Below are 19,924 nucleotides of genomic sequence, written 5' to 3'. Positions count from 1 at the left end.
ACTCACTGGTAGCAGATCTACTTTCCTCGGGTGTGATTAAACTATTTCACCGATGGTTCTTCTGGATCCGAGTTCTTCCACCTACAAAATGAACAGCGCCGTTACTTACCCCTCAGAAAGGGACAGAGGGGTCCTCTTTGGGGTAACCCTCCGGCGTGAGAATCAGTATCTTTTGGAGAAGATAATAATGTTGTATGTAAGTGAATCTCAAGAGTATTGCTGAATCGCTGAATACTCTTGATTTGTGTGACTGTGTGTTTTTCTGTAACTGACTGTGAGTGAATATAATTCAATATGATTGAATGTGATATCACTGCTTGTAACTGTCAATGATTGAGTGTGAATGAATCTGTCATCAAAGTGGAGTTGATGCTGTATTTATAGTGCTAGGGTTTTTACTGGTTGGGCTCAACCTCGTTGGCCTCCTCCAATCGCACTGCGCCACGTGCCCTCTGGGACACCTGGCGCTTTCTCGTTGGTTGTAATCATGTGGTAGCACATGTGTCATGCTGAGTTGTCGACCTTTCATTTGGCAGCTGTCAACATCAGCATATTCTTACTCCTTAAAAAGATGCCTTCTAGAAGATTGTCTGACGTGCACAATCAAGGTTGCCCTAATCCTGATTTGGATAAGGACGAGGTTGATTATGTGCACGTGTGATATGCGCCCATCCTGAGGATGCGCGAAGTCTTCTTTTTATTCTCACGCGCAGATATTTCATGCGCAGGTGTGATATGCACGAGCGTGTGATATGCGCCACGCGCTGGTGCGCCACGCGCATATGTGACGCGCGAGCATATGTGATGTGCAAGAAGCATGCGATATGCGCCGCGCGCATATGTGATGCGCGAGCATATGATGCCTGAGCATGTTTTGTATGCGCCATGCGCCTGGGTTTTGGCTTTGTGCCTTCATAATGTCTTTATCTTGTGGGTTGACCCGCCTTGCTTGGTGTTGAGGCGGGTACATACCTCTTCAATAATGGACCGAAGGATTTGTTGTTTTGTTTTTTTTGACTTAATTTTTCACCAAAAATCCCCTAACCTTGTACTTGAAAAGATTTGAACCACTCACCTCACGTTTAGAGGGACAAACAACATACCAATAGGTTATAGATTGGACCAAATTATAATACTTATGGATCGAGTAGTTGTGATGAGCCGTTTTCAATAACTTTCCATAATTACCCCGTTGATTAACACCCCCCCCCCCCCCCAACCTAGTTTACCACAATGGAGTTTGGGTCCGCCTGTTGCTACAAATGCCATCTTTGAATTAGCATACCTTGAAAGGCTTATTCTGTCAAATCGAATAATTAAGGATTCATATACCTAAGGCTTTTACACATACCAACTAGTGCATATAGAGAAAGTATATAAATTTAATCTTCATCTATGATCCATCCTAGTTATATTTATTTTCATCTTTTAGATCCTTGGTGAACTCATCCTAATAAGGAGCATTACCTAGTCTAGACTCCTCTAAACGGTGTTAACACTTAATAGGTATTTCCTTAAACCATCGATACATTCAAACGTTCGCCATCAATTTTCACATAAACATGAATCCCAATCACCTTTTTATCGTAACGCTAATGCGATGTTTATGCAATCGGACGCTAAGCAGTACAAATTAAAAGCTGATATGTGATGAGCATGACTATTAGTATCTGCAATTGATGGAGAATGGTATTTAACTGGGAAAAACCTATGCTTTACCAATGGAAATAATGTAAAAGATTAATTATTTAGTGTTTTAAATGCTTTCTACTGAATACAAAGATCAATTCCAACAAAACAAGACATCTAACAAAAGTCAGGATGGCCGAGTGGTCTAAGGCGCCAGACTCAAGTTCTGGTCTTCGAGAGAGGGCGTGGGTTCAAATCCCACTTCTGACATATTTTTAAAATTATTGCAATTTAATTTTTCACAAACACTTTAAATGTAGCCCATTACATTCAAAGATTTATTTATGTTTTCTCAGTGCACTTATTTCACTAAGCAAATTATAAAATAAGTGATCACAGTTCACTAATAAAAACACCACACCATAAGTAGTTAAAGCCTAAATACAAGGGACTCATTCACGAGCTACAACAACCACCTGCTTCCCAACATTTTTGCCTGAAAACAACCCAATTAAAGCCGCGGGTGCATTCTCGAGCCCTTCTGTAACGTCTTCTGTGTAGCAAATCTTTCCTTGTTTTATCAAAGGTATAACCATTTCCGTATACTTTGGATACAAGTGATAGTGATCACCCACGATGAAACCTTGCATGCGCAAACGTTTTGCTACAAACAAAAACAGGTTGCACACCCCCTCCCCTTGCTCTAGATTGTATTGTGAAATCATCCCGCAAGCTGCAATTCGACCATTTAATCTCATGTTTGAGAGGACCGCCTCTAACATCTTCCCACCGACGTTCTCAAAGTAAATATCAATGCCGTCGGGGAAGTACCTGACATTGTTACATAAAACAACAATATCAAAACACTATATCTTACTGATGGTTTCGTTATGTATCGAATTGGACGACAGGGTTGTGTTCTATCTCAAATAGGCAGATTTAAGAAAGTAGCTAAAAAGAAAACATGTAAAAAAACCAAAAACAAAACAAAACAAAACAGGTCAACAAGGTCTAATTGAAAGTGTTTAAAAGGGTATTTATAAGGCATAGAGCCTCCCAAACAATTACAAAACATTAGACTATTTTTAAAATTACTTCATTCCAAATTGTTAAATAAAAATACTTTTTTTAAATTGTTAATCTGACCAGACACATAACAAAAATAAAAAAATAAAACGACTCGATAGAGCAATCCATTTTGCCACCTCTAGAATCTTATGCTAACCTTTTCAAAGCTGCATTTAGATCTTGCTCTTCCCTGTAGTTAAAAGCTTCATCATATCCATATTTATTCTTCAGCAGATCAACCTTGTACACATACAACAATGATTCGGAGGAAATAAAATTGTTAGCTAGGTTTGTGACAATAAGATGAAAACATTAATGGTAATAAGCAGCAAACCAGCAAGGAATTAGCAATCATACGAGTTGATACTATTTAAAATGATCAAAGATCAAATTAACCTTTTCTTTTGTACCCGCACTCCCAACAACATAGCATCCGGACAACTTTGCAAACTGCCCAACAAGCTGACCAACTGCACCCGCAGCTGCCGAAACAAAGACACTCTCTCCTTTCTTTGGAGCACAAATCTCATAGAAACCAACATAAGCAGTCATACCAGCCATACCTACATGCATGATAAACCAGAAGGATAAAAATCAGAAAATAAAACACATAATTTATAAGTTGGACTATACATCATACACCAACATTTGAGTTGTAATAAAATATTAAACGTGAGCACACAAATAACATACCAAGAATTCCTGTATAATAAGATAGAGGCACATCAGTATGTTGAATCTTGAACAGAGTCTCAGGTGCATCGACAACACTGTATTCTTCCCATCTAGCCATTCCCCAAACTAGGTCACCTTTCTTGAAGTTTGGATGCCCAGAATCAATAACTTTAGCTACTACATATCCTTCTATAGGCTGCAAGCCGGTAAAGATTAATTACATAAAAATATTGGAGACATGTATGTTAAGAAATGAGCACTTTCGAAATTGCATCATAAAATCAAGCATTTTTGAAATTGCATCATAAATATGCATAACTTGAGTACCATATCAGCAGGCAGCTCAACGAATGTGGAAGCCTAAATCAAAATAAGATTTTGGGATCCTTTTATGACAATTATTAAGAAAAGAAAATATTGTTTACAAGTTTTGAACTAATTACCTATACTTTAGCAAAAACAAAGCCTACCGCTACATCAATACATTTCTTTGAATTTGCTTTACCCATTATAATATATTAATATATAATGTTTTTTTTAGACGTGAAGGTTTTTAACTAACTAACTGTGGACTTAAACCCATAACTCGTTTTTGCTGGCCCACGGGTCAGCCGTGCATATCATTATATAAAAAATGACAACTAAATATATAAGAAAATTGTGTTTTATTCTATGTCGTATTAACAATTTTGTGCTAAATTTTTATTAGAAAATAAATCAGAAAACATATGAAGACGAAGTTACTGACCGAACCAGGTGTGAGGGGTTGAAAACCACCGCCGGTTTCGGTCATCCGGAGGCGCATGTAAGGATCACAGGAGAGGTAAAGGTTTTTAACAAGAACGGCAGTAGAGCCTTGTGGAAGCTTGAGGTTGGTTGTGGCAGAAGCATTGAGGATCATGTCGGATTCCTTAGGGAAACCCTTAACGTAATCTTTCAACACAATCTGTGTGTTCTTCACTTCTCCCATTTATGTGATAAACTGTTGATTGTTGAATCTCAGAATAAGCGGCGAAGTTGATTTAAATGAGGATCTGGAAGGAACCACCGTTAATGTAGTCAAATATGATGATGTTAGATTGTGAGTGGCATATGGCATACAGCAAACACGTGTATGTGTGATGAATGTTCTAGGTATGAAGTAAATAACACAAAATCTAGTCTAAGTCCACCGATACAGTGAAATATCATGATAATGACTAACACCCGATAACTATTTGTAGGATTTGAGTCACATTTATTAGAAATAATAAACATAAAGATACTCTCGTATAAGGGAAATATCGTAGTATAATATCATATACAAAATCGGAAAGGAAATAGAATACAACTTATATAAATATAAAGATTCAAGTCGATGTCTTTGGTGAAAGTTTGAGCACAAACTTCTTGACTTGAGTCATCCACCCATTAAATGTGAAATGTCTTTACCTTCGCCGTAGTTTCATTGTTGTGGCTATAGATTTTAGATCTTGACTCAATTCCACTAACCGCAACAAATGATGAACTATATATACACACACACATACATCTATATTGAGCGTTGGTTGAGGCACTTATTCAATACGCTTATCTTAAAATAGATTTCGGGTCTCTACTAAAGAGTTTGTCTGTCTCATAGGATACAACAACCAAAATAGACATGTGTACTGCCGGAGATGGCTCTTGCACCCAAGATTGCACTAGGTATATTGATGTTTTTGAAAAAGAATGGGAAGAATAATATGATGATGTAATCGAGTAGAAAGTATCCTCTCTATGGGTTCTAACATATGGGTCTTAAAGTGCTCTGTATGCTCGCAATACCTCTCTTTTATATATCTACTTGTATACTTCTTTTCCCATCTCCCAAATGAAACATCAAGTCTACTACATATACAAGAGTTGTGGGTGAGTGAGGATTAATTAGAGATTTAATCTAACTAATATATTAAAGTAATACATGTTTTTCACATTGCCTTCAAATATGTCATTCACATGGGATGTCAACTAATCAATTTCCATTTATACATATTCCACCTAATTAACTAATTTTTTAATTACCACTCATTCAATTTAATACACATTTTTATGATAAATCATATGACAATTAATACATTTATTAATATTTAGTATTTATTAATTACCTCAATTAAACCAATTATGAATTTCTTAAAATTATATTATTAACAATTTCTAATTACCACAAGTTAGTTATTACCTAAGAAATAATAACTGGTTTCAACAGTTTGATCAATTTGTTGAATTTTTTTGACAGAGGTATTACGGGTCAAAAGTGTATAATCTAATATTAAAGCAAGATAATTTTTTCACATGACATCATTCTAGGGCTTTTACATAGGATGTCACGAAGATGTCATGTGAGCAGCTTTCTATTTTATTATCTCTTCTTCTAAACACAATATGGGACACGAACCCTTTTAGTTATGTTATAACTCGTGACTTAGTTTTTTTTGTTTTTTTTAACCACTCGTGTGTCACACGGGCTCTATCCTAGTACTCTAATAAAACTCATCAAGCGTCATAAATAAAACTCTACTCGATATTTTCAACATATGAAGAGTTTAATATTAATAATTTAATATATATATTAATTTCCATTCATCAAACACTACCTTTCTCACGTTAAATCTGGTCACTTGGACCTTTGCTTTACTCACAAAAAACTTAGTTCTTTAACTCACCAATCACGCTACTTAGCGATACCCGTTTCCTTTCAAACGCCATTAAATTCCTTATTTTCAAAATACGCTAAATAGTTGTCAAGCAAATCGTATGAAATGTCTTCACCGTTCTTTTCGGTAAGAGTAAAGTGCCATTTTCGTCCTTATGATTTGGCTAATAATGCGAATTTAGTCCAAAAAGTTTATGTTATTTTTTTGCATATGGACAATCGACGTTACCCAATTCTTGCCAATTGCATCCAAATCACTACACTAACCCCGTTAAATTGAATCGTTAAGTCAGCGGCGGACATGTCTTTTCAATTTCTTTATTATATGAGACAATGCCAAAATCGTCCCTGAAGTTTGGTCACATTTGCGAATTTCGTCCAAAAATATTTTTCTTCGCAATTAGACCCTCGATGTTTCCCAACCGTTGCCAATTTCATCTAAATTCAACGTTAACTCGGTCTAAATTCAACGTTAACTTATAGATGTTGCTGTCATTTTACAAGTTTGTTTACATTATTATTATTATTAAACTGAACTAAACCCTTTATATGACTAAAAGTAAAGATGAATAAACAGATGGATACTATATTAGATTCAAACATAGGAATTGTGAGATGTTACATATGTCATCGAACAAACACATAATAATAATAATAATAATAATAATAATAATAATAATGATGATGATGATGATGATGTAAACAAACATGTAAAAGGGCAGTAATACCACTAAGTTAACGCTGAATTTATACCGAGTTAACATTTGGACGAAATTGGCAACGGTTGGGAAATATCGAGGGTCTAATTGCGAAAAAAAATATTTTTGGACGAAACTCGCAAATGTGACCAAACCTCAGGGACGATTTTGGCACTTTAATCATATAATAAAGAAAGAGTGAAAAGATATGTATACCCCTAACTTAACGATTAAATTTAACGGGATTAGTGATTTGGATGCAATTGGCAAAATTTGGAAAACGTGGATGGTCCATATGCAAAAAAATAAACTTTTTAAACTAAATTCACATTATTTGCCAAACCTTAAGGACGAAAATGTCACGTTACTCTTTTGGTAATAAAGATTACATATATAATTCCAATGAAGCATGAGTTGAAAAGACAAAGACAGACGATACCTTACACCAAGTAGCAAACTAGCAACAGTGCTCCAGGTAAATTGCACAAATTGACGCGACCCAAGTGTTATGCCGGCCCTAGTTCATCTTCCCAAATCAAGCATACCAACGACCTAACTACCACACTACATTTAGCCAAAGCAAATAACACAGGTATATATGGGGTATTAAATCACATGCATGCAACCCAAAAGTGAAATTGAAAAAACAAATGATCAAATTAATAGAAACATTTATGACTCGTAACAAATAAGATATATTTTGGTTTTATAAAGAAAAGTCTTTTATTCTAGTTAATTTGGTGTATCAAAGTTTTTATGAATACATGAAATTTGTAATGTGTAGACATAATTTGGTATATCAACGTATCGGGTAATATCATCAACAAATAAAATACACTTTTGTATGTATAAATGAAATTTGTAAAAAGCACACTAACTTGTTAACACCAAAATGCATACAACATGGTTGATATTTCAAATGTAGAAAAATGGCTACACACCTGTATACAAGATGATATAAATTTGTCTTAAAACTTCTCACGGCAAATTTGGATTTGGATCAAATGTCCTTTCCAGTTGTATAATCATCAATAAGACGAGCGTATGCATGGGGAAAACCAAGACACTTAGAAGCGAAAATAAGACTAAACGTAGTGGGGCGTCAATGAGCCTCCACGTCACAAACATCGCACTGTCAACCGATTACGAGCACAATCTACAGGGTGCCAACGTGCCTCACGCCCTCCTTCCGATATGCCATTAATGGATGTGAGGGCATGGGCGTGGGGCCCAAATTGCAATCTAACCAATCAAAAAATATTTTCCTTTTTTATAAAATTAATACAAGGATTAAAAAGTAATTATGTGTTTAGTTAACCCATTACATCCTTGTGAAAATTTGGTTTAGTTAAATCCCTAACCCTACATGACAATTTACTTTTGCAAATTTTGGTTAATTAACTTACTACACATAGTCTAAAAGGGTTATCATGTTCGATGTTCGTTTTCCTTATGAACGTTTTGGACTTTGTGGAAATGCCGGAACAACGAGAAGTTTAACAGCAAAAAGATGTCAAGCTTCAATGATATATAGAGAACCAAAGAAGACTCATTCTTATTGATTAATAATAGACCTTCCTAGGAAGGCATTATACGGGTGAACTTGTTAATTAATTTGTTAGTATAACACGTTCAATTTTAAAATATTAGTACAACTTGTTAATTAATTTGTTAGTATAACACGTTCAATTTTAAAATATTAGTACACACGAGCCATGGCCCGTCTACTACTGATGCTAGACATGAACTAAAACTTAACTTGTTTTATATTAAAGGAAAATTGGATTTTAATAATCCAAGCTATTAACTATTGGCTAATAATAATCCCAACTAACAATCTAACCGGTAGCAATCCTAATTTTTAGTTTCATTACCAATAACAATCTCGATCTAATAAATTATTAACTCCGTTAGTTATGTTTGTGTTAAAGGACTGAAACACCCGTACACATTCCAGTCACCATCTCCGCCCCCTGTTAACTTCACCGTCTCCGGCAACACACCAGTTCACTAGGGCCCATTTCCCATCATTTAGATCGGGCTGTGACAATTACGCCGGAAAGATACAGATCTGGTCTTGACAACCATTACCATTTCAGCCGAATGAACCGACAAAAACAGTAGCCATGTGGCTCCTTAGCACATGGTGCTTTCATTGCTCCTTAGCACAGATGGCTTCGGATGATGATCTGCAATTGCTTACCCTACCGGAACGCCATGCTCTACTTGAGGAGATTTACAGTCAACTGGCTCAATTTCCAATTCCACATCCAATTGAGCTTAGTGACTTACCAGATGATGTGTTATCTACTCCAGAATTAGGTATGTACGATCCAACACCAGTTTTACCTCAATTTACTGGTGTACATACAGATAAATGGCTCGCATATGCTGAAAGGTATTTCACTTACTATCGGATTCATGATACGGATCGGTTTCCTTATGTGCTTAATTGTTTCTATAATGAGGCAGCCATGTGGATACGTTTTTATCAATACACGGAATGGTCAGCTTTCATAGTGTCTCTTGTGCATCAATTTGGTTATTCACAGAATGCTCTCCAGGTGTTTGATGAAATGCCTGATCGTATTGCAACTAAACTATCGGTGCCGAATATGAAACTATGGATGATGAGATAATCGAAATTCAATCTGACTCCATGGTTGATGTTCATGGGTCACTAGGACTACCGGATGCTCAAATCGACTTATCAGATTCTTTTTTTGGGCTTGCACATGTTAAATCATGTCTAAATTTAGTCTTGGCAGATGATTCAAAGGAGAATCATATGGTAGAAACCAACATTTATGATATTGATTCTTGTGCTGACTCAATAGTTATTCACTCATTTGCATGGAAACCGGGTTTGATCGCGAATCATGTTCAGGGATCGCCTTGGAAATTCATAATCCCTGCTGCTAGTACACTAAATTTCCAGTTTGGGAAATCTGCTATGGTAACTGCTCGTTGTCATTCACCTTTTGTTGGTAAATTGCAAGCCACTGATTTAAGTTTTGTTACTACACCACCCACTGTTACCGCTGTTGCACAAAGCATATTACTGTTGGTACTTTTGGTTTTGATCCCGGTCCCAATGTTGTCTTCATGCCTTATTCTACTCACATTATTTACATTGCTCATCAATTTGGTGTTGATGACCTATCGGTTTAACCAAATAGAGTCAGAAAGGAATTAATTCTGGTTGATGTTGGATTGCCATCTGATAGGACAGAATCAGTAGTCCATGATGCGACAACAACTCACTTCGATTATTCTGAGCAGGTATATAATTTGCATATGCTTGATCGGTTTATTAAAATTCCACCTCATACACCACCCACTAGTATTGCAGTTATTCGTGTACCTCATGATGATATTGGTAGCTTTCTTAAGTTCCTTGTCGGCTCTTGTTCGAATATTGGGGCTAACTGGTTAGCAAGGACTTACGCTGTTGATCATGGCCCGTATTTAATTATGAGGCTTTATTATAATCACACTATTATAATCTTTGAACATATTGGTGTGGATTTGTTTGAGTCTAGTAATTTCCTTTCGGAACTTGCAATTGCTGTTAAGGCTCATACGGTACAGAATTTGGTTCATTCTGTTCATGCTTGTATTTCTATAAAGTTGACTTATGACCCAGGTGGTATTTGGGGAGATAAGAATGTAGGTAAAAATGATCAAGAATTTATGTTAATATGGAATGAACTAGGGTATATTACAGAAGATATCAAGAAGCAATTAAATAGATCGAGTTTTACGCACTGACTTTTTGATATTTCGGTTATTTTAGATGACCAGATGCTGTATGCTGAGAACATTGTGAGGACGAATGAGGTACATATTCATGTTCTCAAGCTGGAAATGAGTTGTTGCATTACAGTTAACTATAGTTTCTTGGATGCTTTTGGCAAAAATTTTGAATGGCGCGCTGGTAAGCAAGTTATACATAAGTTTGGAGCTAGTAGTAGTGGATATATTGCTGCGTTAGGACATACTATTGTTGCTATTCAACTATTTGGATCTGTGAGTTATGGTGGGATTGCTAGTAGATTAAATAAGCAGCAACATAAACTTTTGAGGGTGGGTATAAGTTCAATTCAGAATTCTCTATGTAATATTTATCAAAGTTGTTGCACCGCATGACTGTGTTCACGAGCCAATGGGTACTTCACTAAGCCACAACGCGATAGAGCTTCCCTATGTTCAGAGCGCCTTGGAGTCAACATCGATAAATTGTTTGCTTCAGTTCACAACCAACCATCATCACAGTGTATACACATGCCATTTTTGTTCGCATAGAAATATGAAAAGAGACACCCCCGTTTATCCAAGTCAACCAAAGGTCAAACTGCATCCAAAGTCAACCAATCAAAAGACCAGTAAAACGCTCTCTTTTATGACTAAAGATAACATTGTTGCCAACACTGGAACAACTCCATTAGGGCCCACAACATTCAACTCTCACATGGGGCAAATGGGCATTGTGGAGAAAAATCACACTGTGATCAAAATTGGTACTTTTGATACTACTGATACATTGGAGTCACAAGTTTTTGTGGTCCATAATAAAGGGTTGGGTATTGACAGCAAAATTTCAACTTTCAACCGCCACCAAACATCATTCACAACATTCCTCCTATTAACCAAAGTTGCAGAAGGTGTTAAAAAGCTACAACCACTGGTGTTTGTTCTTCATGTTCATTATGATGGTTATATGGGTCACATGACATCAATTTTAGACATTGGCAGCAGTCTCTGCCCAGTACCACTCCGCCTCTCACCTTTCACGGACTTGATTGAAACAGTTTTTGCGCAGCGGGTTCCTAACATTAAATCATTTGACACTCTTTGTGGTTGTAAACCGCCAAATTTAGTCACCTTCACCTGGGTACTATCTTTCAATTCTAGTCCGAACTTACACCTTGAGGACAAGGTGAATTTGAAAGGGGAGAGTAATGTTATGAACACTTATTCAGGCCCATTTAGCAGCCCAAGTCAAGATAGACAGCCCAAGTCAAAAGAAGTAATTAGGACCAACGAGAATGAAGAGAGAGTATGGCATGAATGAATATTGTTAGAATGTTTAGCTTTTCTTCTCATCCCATATTCTATGAATCTGTCTTCCCATCCTTATTCTAGTTCTTTATCAATTTTCGGTTTTCTATCTTGTAATCTTTCAGTTAAGACAACCAAAATTTGGTTAATTCAATAACAATTTGATTTACTAATTTTAGTTGTGAAATAACGTTTCACTTCAAATTCCTTCACCGGAAAATCGTGGTGGTGATGGACGAGATGATGGTGGTCGACCGGAAATGGGTAGTAGCGGACTGAGATGATGACGTATAAGGTTACTGACAGTGGCAGGACGGAGATGGTGAAGGCAGTGGTGGCTTGCCGGAGATGATGACCTGAATGGTGTGCTTTGTGATTTATGAGGAAGAAAGGGGTAAATTTTATTTTTTATTATTTATTTGTTAGTGAAGGGTATTTTGGTCATTTAACATAAATTTAACGACCATAATTAACGGAGTTAGTAGTTTATTAGACTGAGATTGTTGTTAGTAACTACACTAAAAGTTGGGACTGCCACCGATTAGATTATTAGTTTGGATTATTATTGGCCAATGATCAATAGTTTTGATTATTAAAATCCAATTTTCCTATATTAAATGAATTTAATTGACAACCGTTATTTTGTACTGTGTTTTGGTTTATCTATTTCGATCCTTCGTTTATTCTTGCTTTTTAACATACTACGATAACAATTTATTTTTATATGCTACTTTTATTATTGTTGAACATTTTGTAGTTTTCACACCAACTTATTTTTCTAAAGCTGAATTTATATTAGATCCAAATAAAGCTTTTGGTGATAAATTGCATAACATCTAACAAAAAATCACATCTTATTTAGATTCTTAGTTTTGGTTTTCTTAGAATCCCAACAGAGGTGCGAGCCTCTTTGATAGAAGGTCTTGGGTTCGGGTTCAAGATAAGCAAGCAAAAATTTGGTGTAATTTAAGAGGGAGTAGGGATAGGTGTATTTGTCGTTCAAAAGAAAAAGGATAATGAATTTAAAAAAAAAAAGAGTAAGTCTTAAAATTTAGTGATACGATTTTTATTTTAGTTAGTATAAATATAATCAAGTAATATATATAAATGAAAGTTTTTAAAAACTCTGTGGTTGCTCCCTAAATTCTCTCAAGTTATCAAATTGCTTTATTTGTAAATAGAGGCTTCTCATGCATTTGACCCGAATTCATGGGTATGGATCTCACCAAACCCAGATAGCTCTTAAACGGGTTATAACATCCATTAAATTAAAAATTAATTAAATATTTGGTATGAAAATCCTATAAAATAGGGATATACTAAAAAATGATATTATTTATAATTAAGAAACAATTTTATAGTAACAAAAATAAGCGGCTCATGGGTCACCAAATTCAGATAGCTTTTAAACGAGTTATAACATATCATTTATTTGTGAAACCCTTTCATCATCAAACCCTAATGGGGTTTTGGGATTCTTTATTTTTTCCTTCTTGTAACTTATTAACTTTTATAAGTTAAAAAGGCGTTTGGTAATGTGACTTTTTTAAGTTTTTAAAGTAGGAAAAAGGAGGTTTTAATAAGTTTGGAGGGAGTAACTTATCAAAAACAACTTACATAAGTCAAAATGAGGTGTAAATAAGGAATCCCAAACATGGCCTAAGTATATTATTAACTTTCTTAAAATAAAAAAATTTAAAATCCAAAAAATAAATATTAAAAAACAAAAAATATAAAACAACCCTCGTTACAATAAAAAAAATAAAATCCAAAACATAAATATTAAAAAACAAAAACTGTAAAACATTCCCCGTAATACAGGGGATAGAACCTAGTAGTTAATATTGCTCCTTCTTTGAATTAAAAGAAAAGAAATAAATCTCATTATAATTGCCATATGTTAACAAGAAGAAGAAAAACAAGATATTAATCTTAGTTTGCTTTTAAAACAAGTAAAATGATTTATGGATGACCATAAATATCATTATCATTATTTGATATTGATATAGTTTTACAAGTCTCCAAATAATTGAGGAGTTCGATGGGCCACCGGCCCGCTATGCTTTTGCAATCGATGGGACGCTTACTCCATTTGAAGTTCACCCGGGTTGAAAAACGAATTTTGAACCGGCCATAGTGCTTTGGTTGAACCGGTTCAACCAGTTTATGAGTTATTTGACATTCTTTTTCTCGTTTACCCTCACCAAAGCATACAATTAGCCCTAAAACATTGCTAAAAAGATATGGATGAAATAATGTCTTCTTCAAGCAAAAGCTGAGACGTGGATTTGATGAAGTTGTGTGTAGTGATTTCATGGCCGGATCACAACCGTACCCGTTACCGGTTCAGTGGATGGATAATATACAGGGCCGGCTCTGAGAATTCACGTGCCCCGGCCGAGCCAAAAAAATATGCCCCTTAAACCTTAACGCACTAAGTAATGTAAACACATTTTTTATACGCCGATTAAAGTTATAGCGATAAACATAACAATTAGCAAAATCATGATATTAGAATGAGTTTATGACATACTGAATAGGCTAATAGCTAATGGATTTGTGAAGCTCTGCTAACATTTTTGATAACATATTGGTTAATCGATTCTTCACAGTTTATTCTCTCTAACGTTCCGTTCTCGATAGCTATCATCGCCAACCAGTTGTTGAGGCATTGTGGATCGTAAATAATATTTCAATAAATATAATTTCGAAAAGCTCATTTATGCAGATGCTAACGTGACTGCTGGTGTTCGAAATCGACTTTGTTGTTATCCCGCATATACGTTTCTTTTATTTGTTTAACTAATATTGATTAATTAAAAGTACTTGGCCTTTTTCAATTTTGATTGAGCCTATAAGTCTTTGGATAATTTAAAAATAATCGGTCTAAAAAGTGTTTGAGTGTTATAAAAATAGGGGGATTATAAACATTCGGATATTTTACATAAATAACATCGGGAATTTTTTTAAAAAATTGTGCCCCCCGAAAAACACGTGTCCCTACCGGTCGCCCACTCAGCACACCCCATGAGCCGGGCCTGATAATATAGTTATGATTATATAAATTCAATACACTTTTTATTTAATCTCTTTTTTAAAATGTAATATTCCTTTTTCTTTTATTTTAATATATAACTAAGTAACTAACGTAACAACATACTTATTTCAAACTTAAAACGTAATATATAGTTTAGATTTTATGTGATGTTTAAATATTTGTAAATATATTTATGACGTCATCCGATTCTTGAGTGTTGAGCCCGAGCCAGTTTGATGGCGAGTCTGATTATGAAAACATTGTTTGTAAGTGTACTAATTTCTTATATAAGTTATAGTAATCACATATGTACTTATTTTGTTTATTTAACCATCATCAAGAGTTTATTTATTATAAATTTTAGTTTATCAGCTAATTTATCAAGGATAATGAGTGATTTCTTTATATTTAATCAAACATCTGGCCTTCTATATTAGCACCTTCAGATTCATCATGAACACACACAATTATTAAAAAAATAATGGGAATGAATCTATTGTTCAACAAGGGTTGTATCTCGTTCCAAAAGACTAAATTGCCTTTTTATTTAGTATAATTATCCAACGGAGTTAGTGTGCCGGACTAAAATTGAGATGAATCAATAAAGTAACATGTTTGATGACGAGTCCGACTATGAAACATTGTTCAAGTTTAATAGTGTATGGTTTGACAAGTCAAATAATTAGTTCGCTAACTTCGCATTTTGAAAGGATTGGTTTTGGTTACTGACATATAGTTGTTAATCAAGATTAAACTATAATGAGATTTCAGTCATACTCATTAGTCATTAGTAATGAGCTACAAGGGTTAGGTTCAAATAAGAAGTTTGATTTTTCTAAGAAAGCTGGGAAGGAGGGAATTTTAGTCTAACACTTTAATATTAAAACCCACTTACTTTAATCTCAAAACCCACTTACATAAAACCCAATTACATCTTCACTCATCTCCTACAACCACCACCACTCCACCGCCCACCGCCACCACAACCATCACCCACCGCCACCACCTCGCTGGAAAAGTTCAAAAAACACAATGGAAAACACAATGGAAAAAGACAATATGAAAAAAAAAAACACAATAATAAAAACACAATTGTATGACACAATGTAAAAAACACAATGGAAAAAACACAATGAAAAAAAAGCACAATGAAAAATATTATTGTATAATACAATTTTGTAAAACACAATTTGGTAAAACACAATTTGTAAAAAACCCACTAATTTTTTTTTTAATTTTTATATTACAATACATATAAAAGATAAAAAGACACTCGTTATTATGGTGAATTTGTTTTTTAATAAAAACGTCGTAAAAAAAATTATGAACGTTTTAAAATGATAGGGGAATTTGGCATGTGCCTTGCATGTGGAGAGAGAAAGTTAACAAATGTGTTATTCCTTTTATGCCCCCCCCCTTCTTTACACTTGATTTTTCCCTAAACTAATCTCAACCCTTCATATTTAAAATCAATAGACAAGATTATTTCTTATCCTTCCTATAAAAAGTATGCTTCCTATTATAACCTAACCCTGAGCTACAATATGAGAAACAGAATTGTCAAATTTAAATTTAAATAGTAGTAGGTGTGAATCCTAAACTATTGCCCCTTATGAACTATTAAATGTTTTATGAAATAAAATCATAGCAATCAGCATGGCATACTTATATGATATATTTATACAGCCTAGTTGATGCAATTATCTTGTACGCTAACCTGTTTCTGATAAAATTCAGGTGGTAAACTTGTTTGATTAGTTTTGTTTATCTCATTGTTATCAATTATCCATATTATATGTTCCTAATAACAGTTAACTGTTAGCTCTGTGACATAAAGTAACAAAATTAATAACTGATATGAAGAGCATAAGCAAAAAGGTCAAGATGGCCGAGTGGTTTAAGGCGCCACACTCAAGTTCTGGTCTTCGAGAGTGGGCTGGGTTCAAATCCCACTTCTGACATTATCTGTTTCTTTTTAACTTTTAACCGAATTAATAATATCTTAACCTTTTTAAACAAAGCATATACTTTTTATGTATTTATTATAGTCCCTTGATCAGTGTTTCGGTGTGTATATAGCGGCATTAATTTAAAACTCTTAATAATACATTTGAAGAATTTAAGAGCTCATAATTACGATTATTGTATTTAACGAGACAAGGGTCACAAACAATTTAAAAATCAAAAATCCCTTTTATTTTAATCATTATTAGCCTACCAAATTTCTTTCTCTCAAATCTTTTCTAAATTCTTTCTTTTGGTTTATCATCTTATGCATTATAATGGGTGCAAGGGTCGGTGGCCCAACTTTGGGGTTCATAAAAGTGTTGTGATTTTTTAATTGGTTAGTTGATGGTAAGTAATTATAAAATAATTGGAAGGTGATATCATGTATACAATGTATGGAAGAAGACAAATAACAGGCAATTTTTTGGTGATGTGGAAAAAACAATTAACTTCTTCAGGTAACATGTGATGTAGAAGAAATGCTTAAAACTTTATATTGATCAAACTTGAATGAGCGACTTGGATATGTCTAATTTTTTTTAGTAAGTGGTTTTGTATGTTAACTTCATATTTGACTGAAGAGGTAGGTCCCAGCAGAGCCCAGTTGGACCCGCAAGACTCACCTTAAACAGGGACGTCTGCGCAGAAACCAACTGGATCCGCAGGACCAACCATGCTCAGAGACGTGACGTCCTTACGCGCAGTACGCAAGCTGGTCCCGCAGGAAATGCCTCCCAATGGTGAAGGACTCCGCCTGTCCCCGCAGCCTCGGATACAAGCCATTAGGGAAGGCCACCCGCGCAGCAAGGCTACACGCACAAGGCACTTAGCTCTCATTCAGTGTCACCTGAAGGAATGAGCGAAGCCGGGAACAATCCCGCACAAGGGCGGGAGGGGGAATACTCCCGCCCAAATAAGCCAGTCCGTACGATACGGGAAGATCTTCTGTACTGTACCTGACGAGGTATGGGAAAAAGATCTGACTAAAGATACGACAGCTTATGGACAACAGTATGGCGAGCAGCATGCTCCTACACTGTATGTCACTATTAGCCGCTGCCTACTCACCAACTCTTGTCATACCACGTGCGTAGCCGGCAGTTGGTGGAAAAGGAATAGTACACAGCAGGCCTGATCGCTATCAGCCGCTACCTACCCACCAACTACCAGCAGGGCACGTACGTAGGCTACTGTTGGTAGAACAGGAACACTGTTGCAGCCGGCCATACCTCCTTGGAAACCTACCTTCGGCTATAAATACCACAAATGGTATGACCATCATATCTTATCTTATATCATCATATTATACCTGATATCTGCTCTAGCAACCTCTTAATATACTTTTATATTTAAAGAGCAATCTAGTCTGATTCTCACGCCGGAGGGTGGTCACAAGGAGGAACCCCCCCCCCCTTCTCAGTGACAAGCTCACGGTGTCTGTTTTGCAGGTTATCAGAAGAACCATCTTCTAAGGGTCTAACCCCTCGTGGGAAACATCTATCTAACCCTCAGGTTACTCGTAATCTGTCGGGGTTCGACTAGTGTTTCTTCATTGGCGCCATCCGTGCATAAGCTAGAACTACATTTTTCTCCAGTTTTTTCAAACTTCTATAAAGATGGTTAGAGAAATTCCGGTAACCACAACCCCAGCTACTGGGGGGAATACCGGCAACACAGTTTTTACAAACACTACCCCGGTTACCCAAGCCGGGGCAAGTGAAGTAAATTTTACGAACACTACCCCAGTTACTCATGCTGGGGCAAGTGCAGTAAATGATCGCCTACTGGGATCCACTGATACCCAGTTTGAGAAACGAAGATTCCCCCGCCAAACTCTCGATGAAGTTAAGGCATGGGCGGAGGCACGACAAAAGGAATTCCAGGCTGAGTTGGACGAACGCTTGCGTTCCGTACAACAGGCCGACGAATTCGAATACTGGGAGGATGACTCGGAAGAATCCAACTCCGACGCGAACCCTCGCCATAGGGCAAAAGGGAAGCGTAAGGAAACGGAATCCCAACCGAAAAGGCATTTTGGACAAGCCTTCAAACCAAAAAGCACAGGTGGAAGTCCACGAGACTTCTCCAAAACGTTCAGACCAAAAGTTGCAAATGCGGGAACGTCCAAATTTGCAAGGGACATTGCGGAAGCAATCGCCCCAAAAAGTGCCAAACAAATGTCAAGCATAGGCACATATGATGGTATATCTGACCCCGATGATCATTTGAACAGATTCATAGCGGGGGCAACCGTCAGTAGTTGGACGGAACCTACATGGTGTTACATGTTCCAAATGACATTGGTCGGGGCTGCTAGAGCGTGGTTCGATCGTCTACCGGTCAACCACATCTACGACTGGGCAGACTTCCAACAGAAGTTTAGCCAGCACTTCAGCCAGCAAAGAAAATATACCGAGGAGCAATGGACAATCCTCAAATGCGTTCGAGAGACAGATGAATCTTTGCTGGACTTCATCACTCGCTTCAACTCGAAGAAGCTTAGTCTGGGTAACATTAGCGAAGATCTTGTTCGCGCTGCTTTCATACAGGGCGCGAACGACCCAGAGCTCATCCGCACCTTAACAGGTAAAAATGGCATGCCATCCACATGGGATGCCATCATGACAGCAGCTAAACGCTTTGCGGAAACGGAGAAGCAACTGGGTAGAGATCTCCCACAGAGCACAAACCTCTACACCCAAAAAACAAGAGAGGACAACGTTCTTACCGCCCGATTAAACAAAAAGCGGAAGCTAGGCATTTGGCAGTCAAGGGTAAACTTTGACACCTCATCCGGCTTGCAGCATCGGTTAGGCGGAAGGGATAACGTACAGTCCAAGAACTCCAGATGGACGCCGCTCACCAAAAGCGTCACCGAGATATTCGCCACCGAGGAGCTCCCATGGCCAAAGCCTCAAATAATCCGACATCGTCACAATGCTGATCGGAGCAAGTACTGTGACTTTCACAGGACAAAAGGCCACACCACCTAAGAATGCATAGACGTGAAGGACATGGTCGAAGCATTCGTCAGAGATGGGACGCTTGCGCACCTCGTGGCGCAATAAACGCTGA

The 19,924-nt window shown here is 36.5% G+C and overlaps 1 protein-coding gene and 1 non-coding gene across 2 annotated transcripts; one reads left to right on the top strand and one right to left on the bottom strand.

The window, feature by feature from the left end:
* Window positions 1–1,815: 1,815 nt before the first annotated feature.
* Window positions 1,816–1,899, top strand: TRNAL-CAA (transfer RNA leucine (anticodon CAA)). The gene has a single exon. It is a non-coding gene; the product is annotated as a tRNA-Leu (tRNA).
* Window positions 1,900–2,058: 159 nt separating this feature from the next.
* On the bottom strand, window positions 2,059–4,345 carry LOC143628960 (2-alkenal reductase (NADP(+)-dependent)-like). Its single transcript, XM_077098386.1, has 5 exons — window positions 4,121–4,345; window positions 3,391–3,568; window positions 3,094–3,260; window positions 2,855–2,937; window positions 2,059–2,460 (listed from the first exon to the last, which is right to left on the bottom strand). The coding sequence occupies exons 1-5, from the start codon at window positions 4,340–4,342 to the stop codon at window positions 2,082–2,084; spliced, it is 1,029 nt and encodes a 342-aa protein (XP_076954501.1). The 5' UTR covers window positions 4,343–4,345; the 3' UTR covers window positions 2,059–2,081.
* Between the last annotated feature and the right edge of the window lie 15,579 nt (window positions 4,346–19,924).

Source organism: Bidens hawaiensis, unplaced genomic scaffold, assembly GCF_021521415.1.
Source record: "Bidens hawaiensis isolate Kalapana, Puna unplaced genomic scaffold, B.hawaiensis_p1.1 tig00005142_1, whole genome shotgun sequence".
NCBI classification, from domain to species: domain Eukaryota; kingdom Viridiplantae; phylum Streptophyta; class Magnoliopsida; order Asterales; family Asteraceae; genus Bidens; species Bidens hawaiensis.
This window is presented reverse-complemented; position numbering and strand designations above follow the sequence as displayed.

Bases quoted from the DNA above. Each gene is read 5' to 3' on its own strand.
- LOC143628960 (XM_077098386.1), bottom strand. From the start codon at position 4,342: ATGGGAGAAGTGAAGAACACACAGATTGTGTTGAAAGATTACGTTAAG. The intron at 3,261-3,390 runs GTATGTTATTTG...TCATGCATGTAG, and splicing joins TTATTATACAGGAATTCTTG to GTATGGCTGGTATGACTGCT. The intron at 2,938-3,093 runs GTTAATTTGATC...TATGTGTACAAG, and splicing joins GTGCGGGTACAAAAGAAAAG to GTTGATCTGCTGAAGAATAA.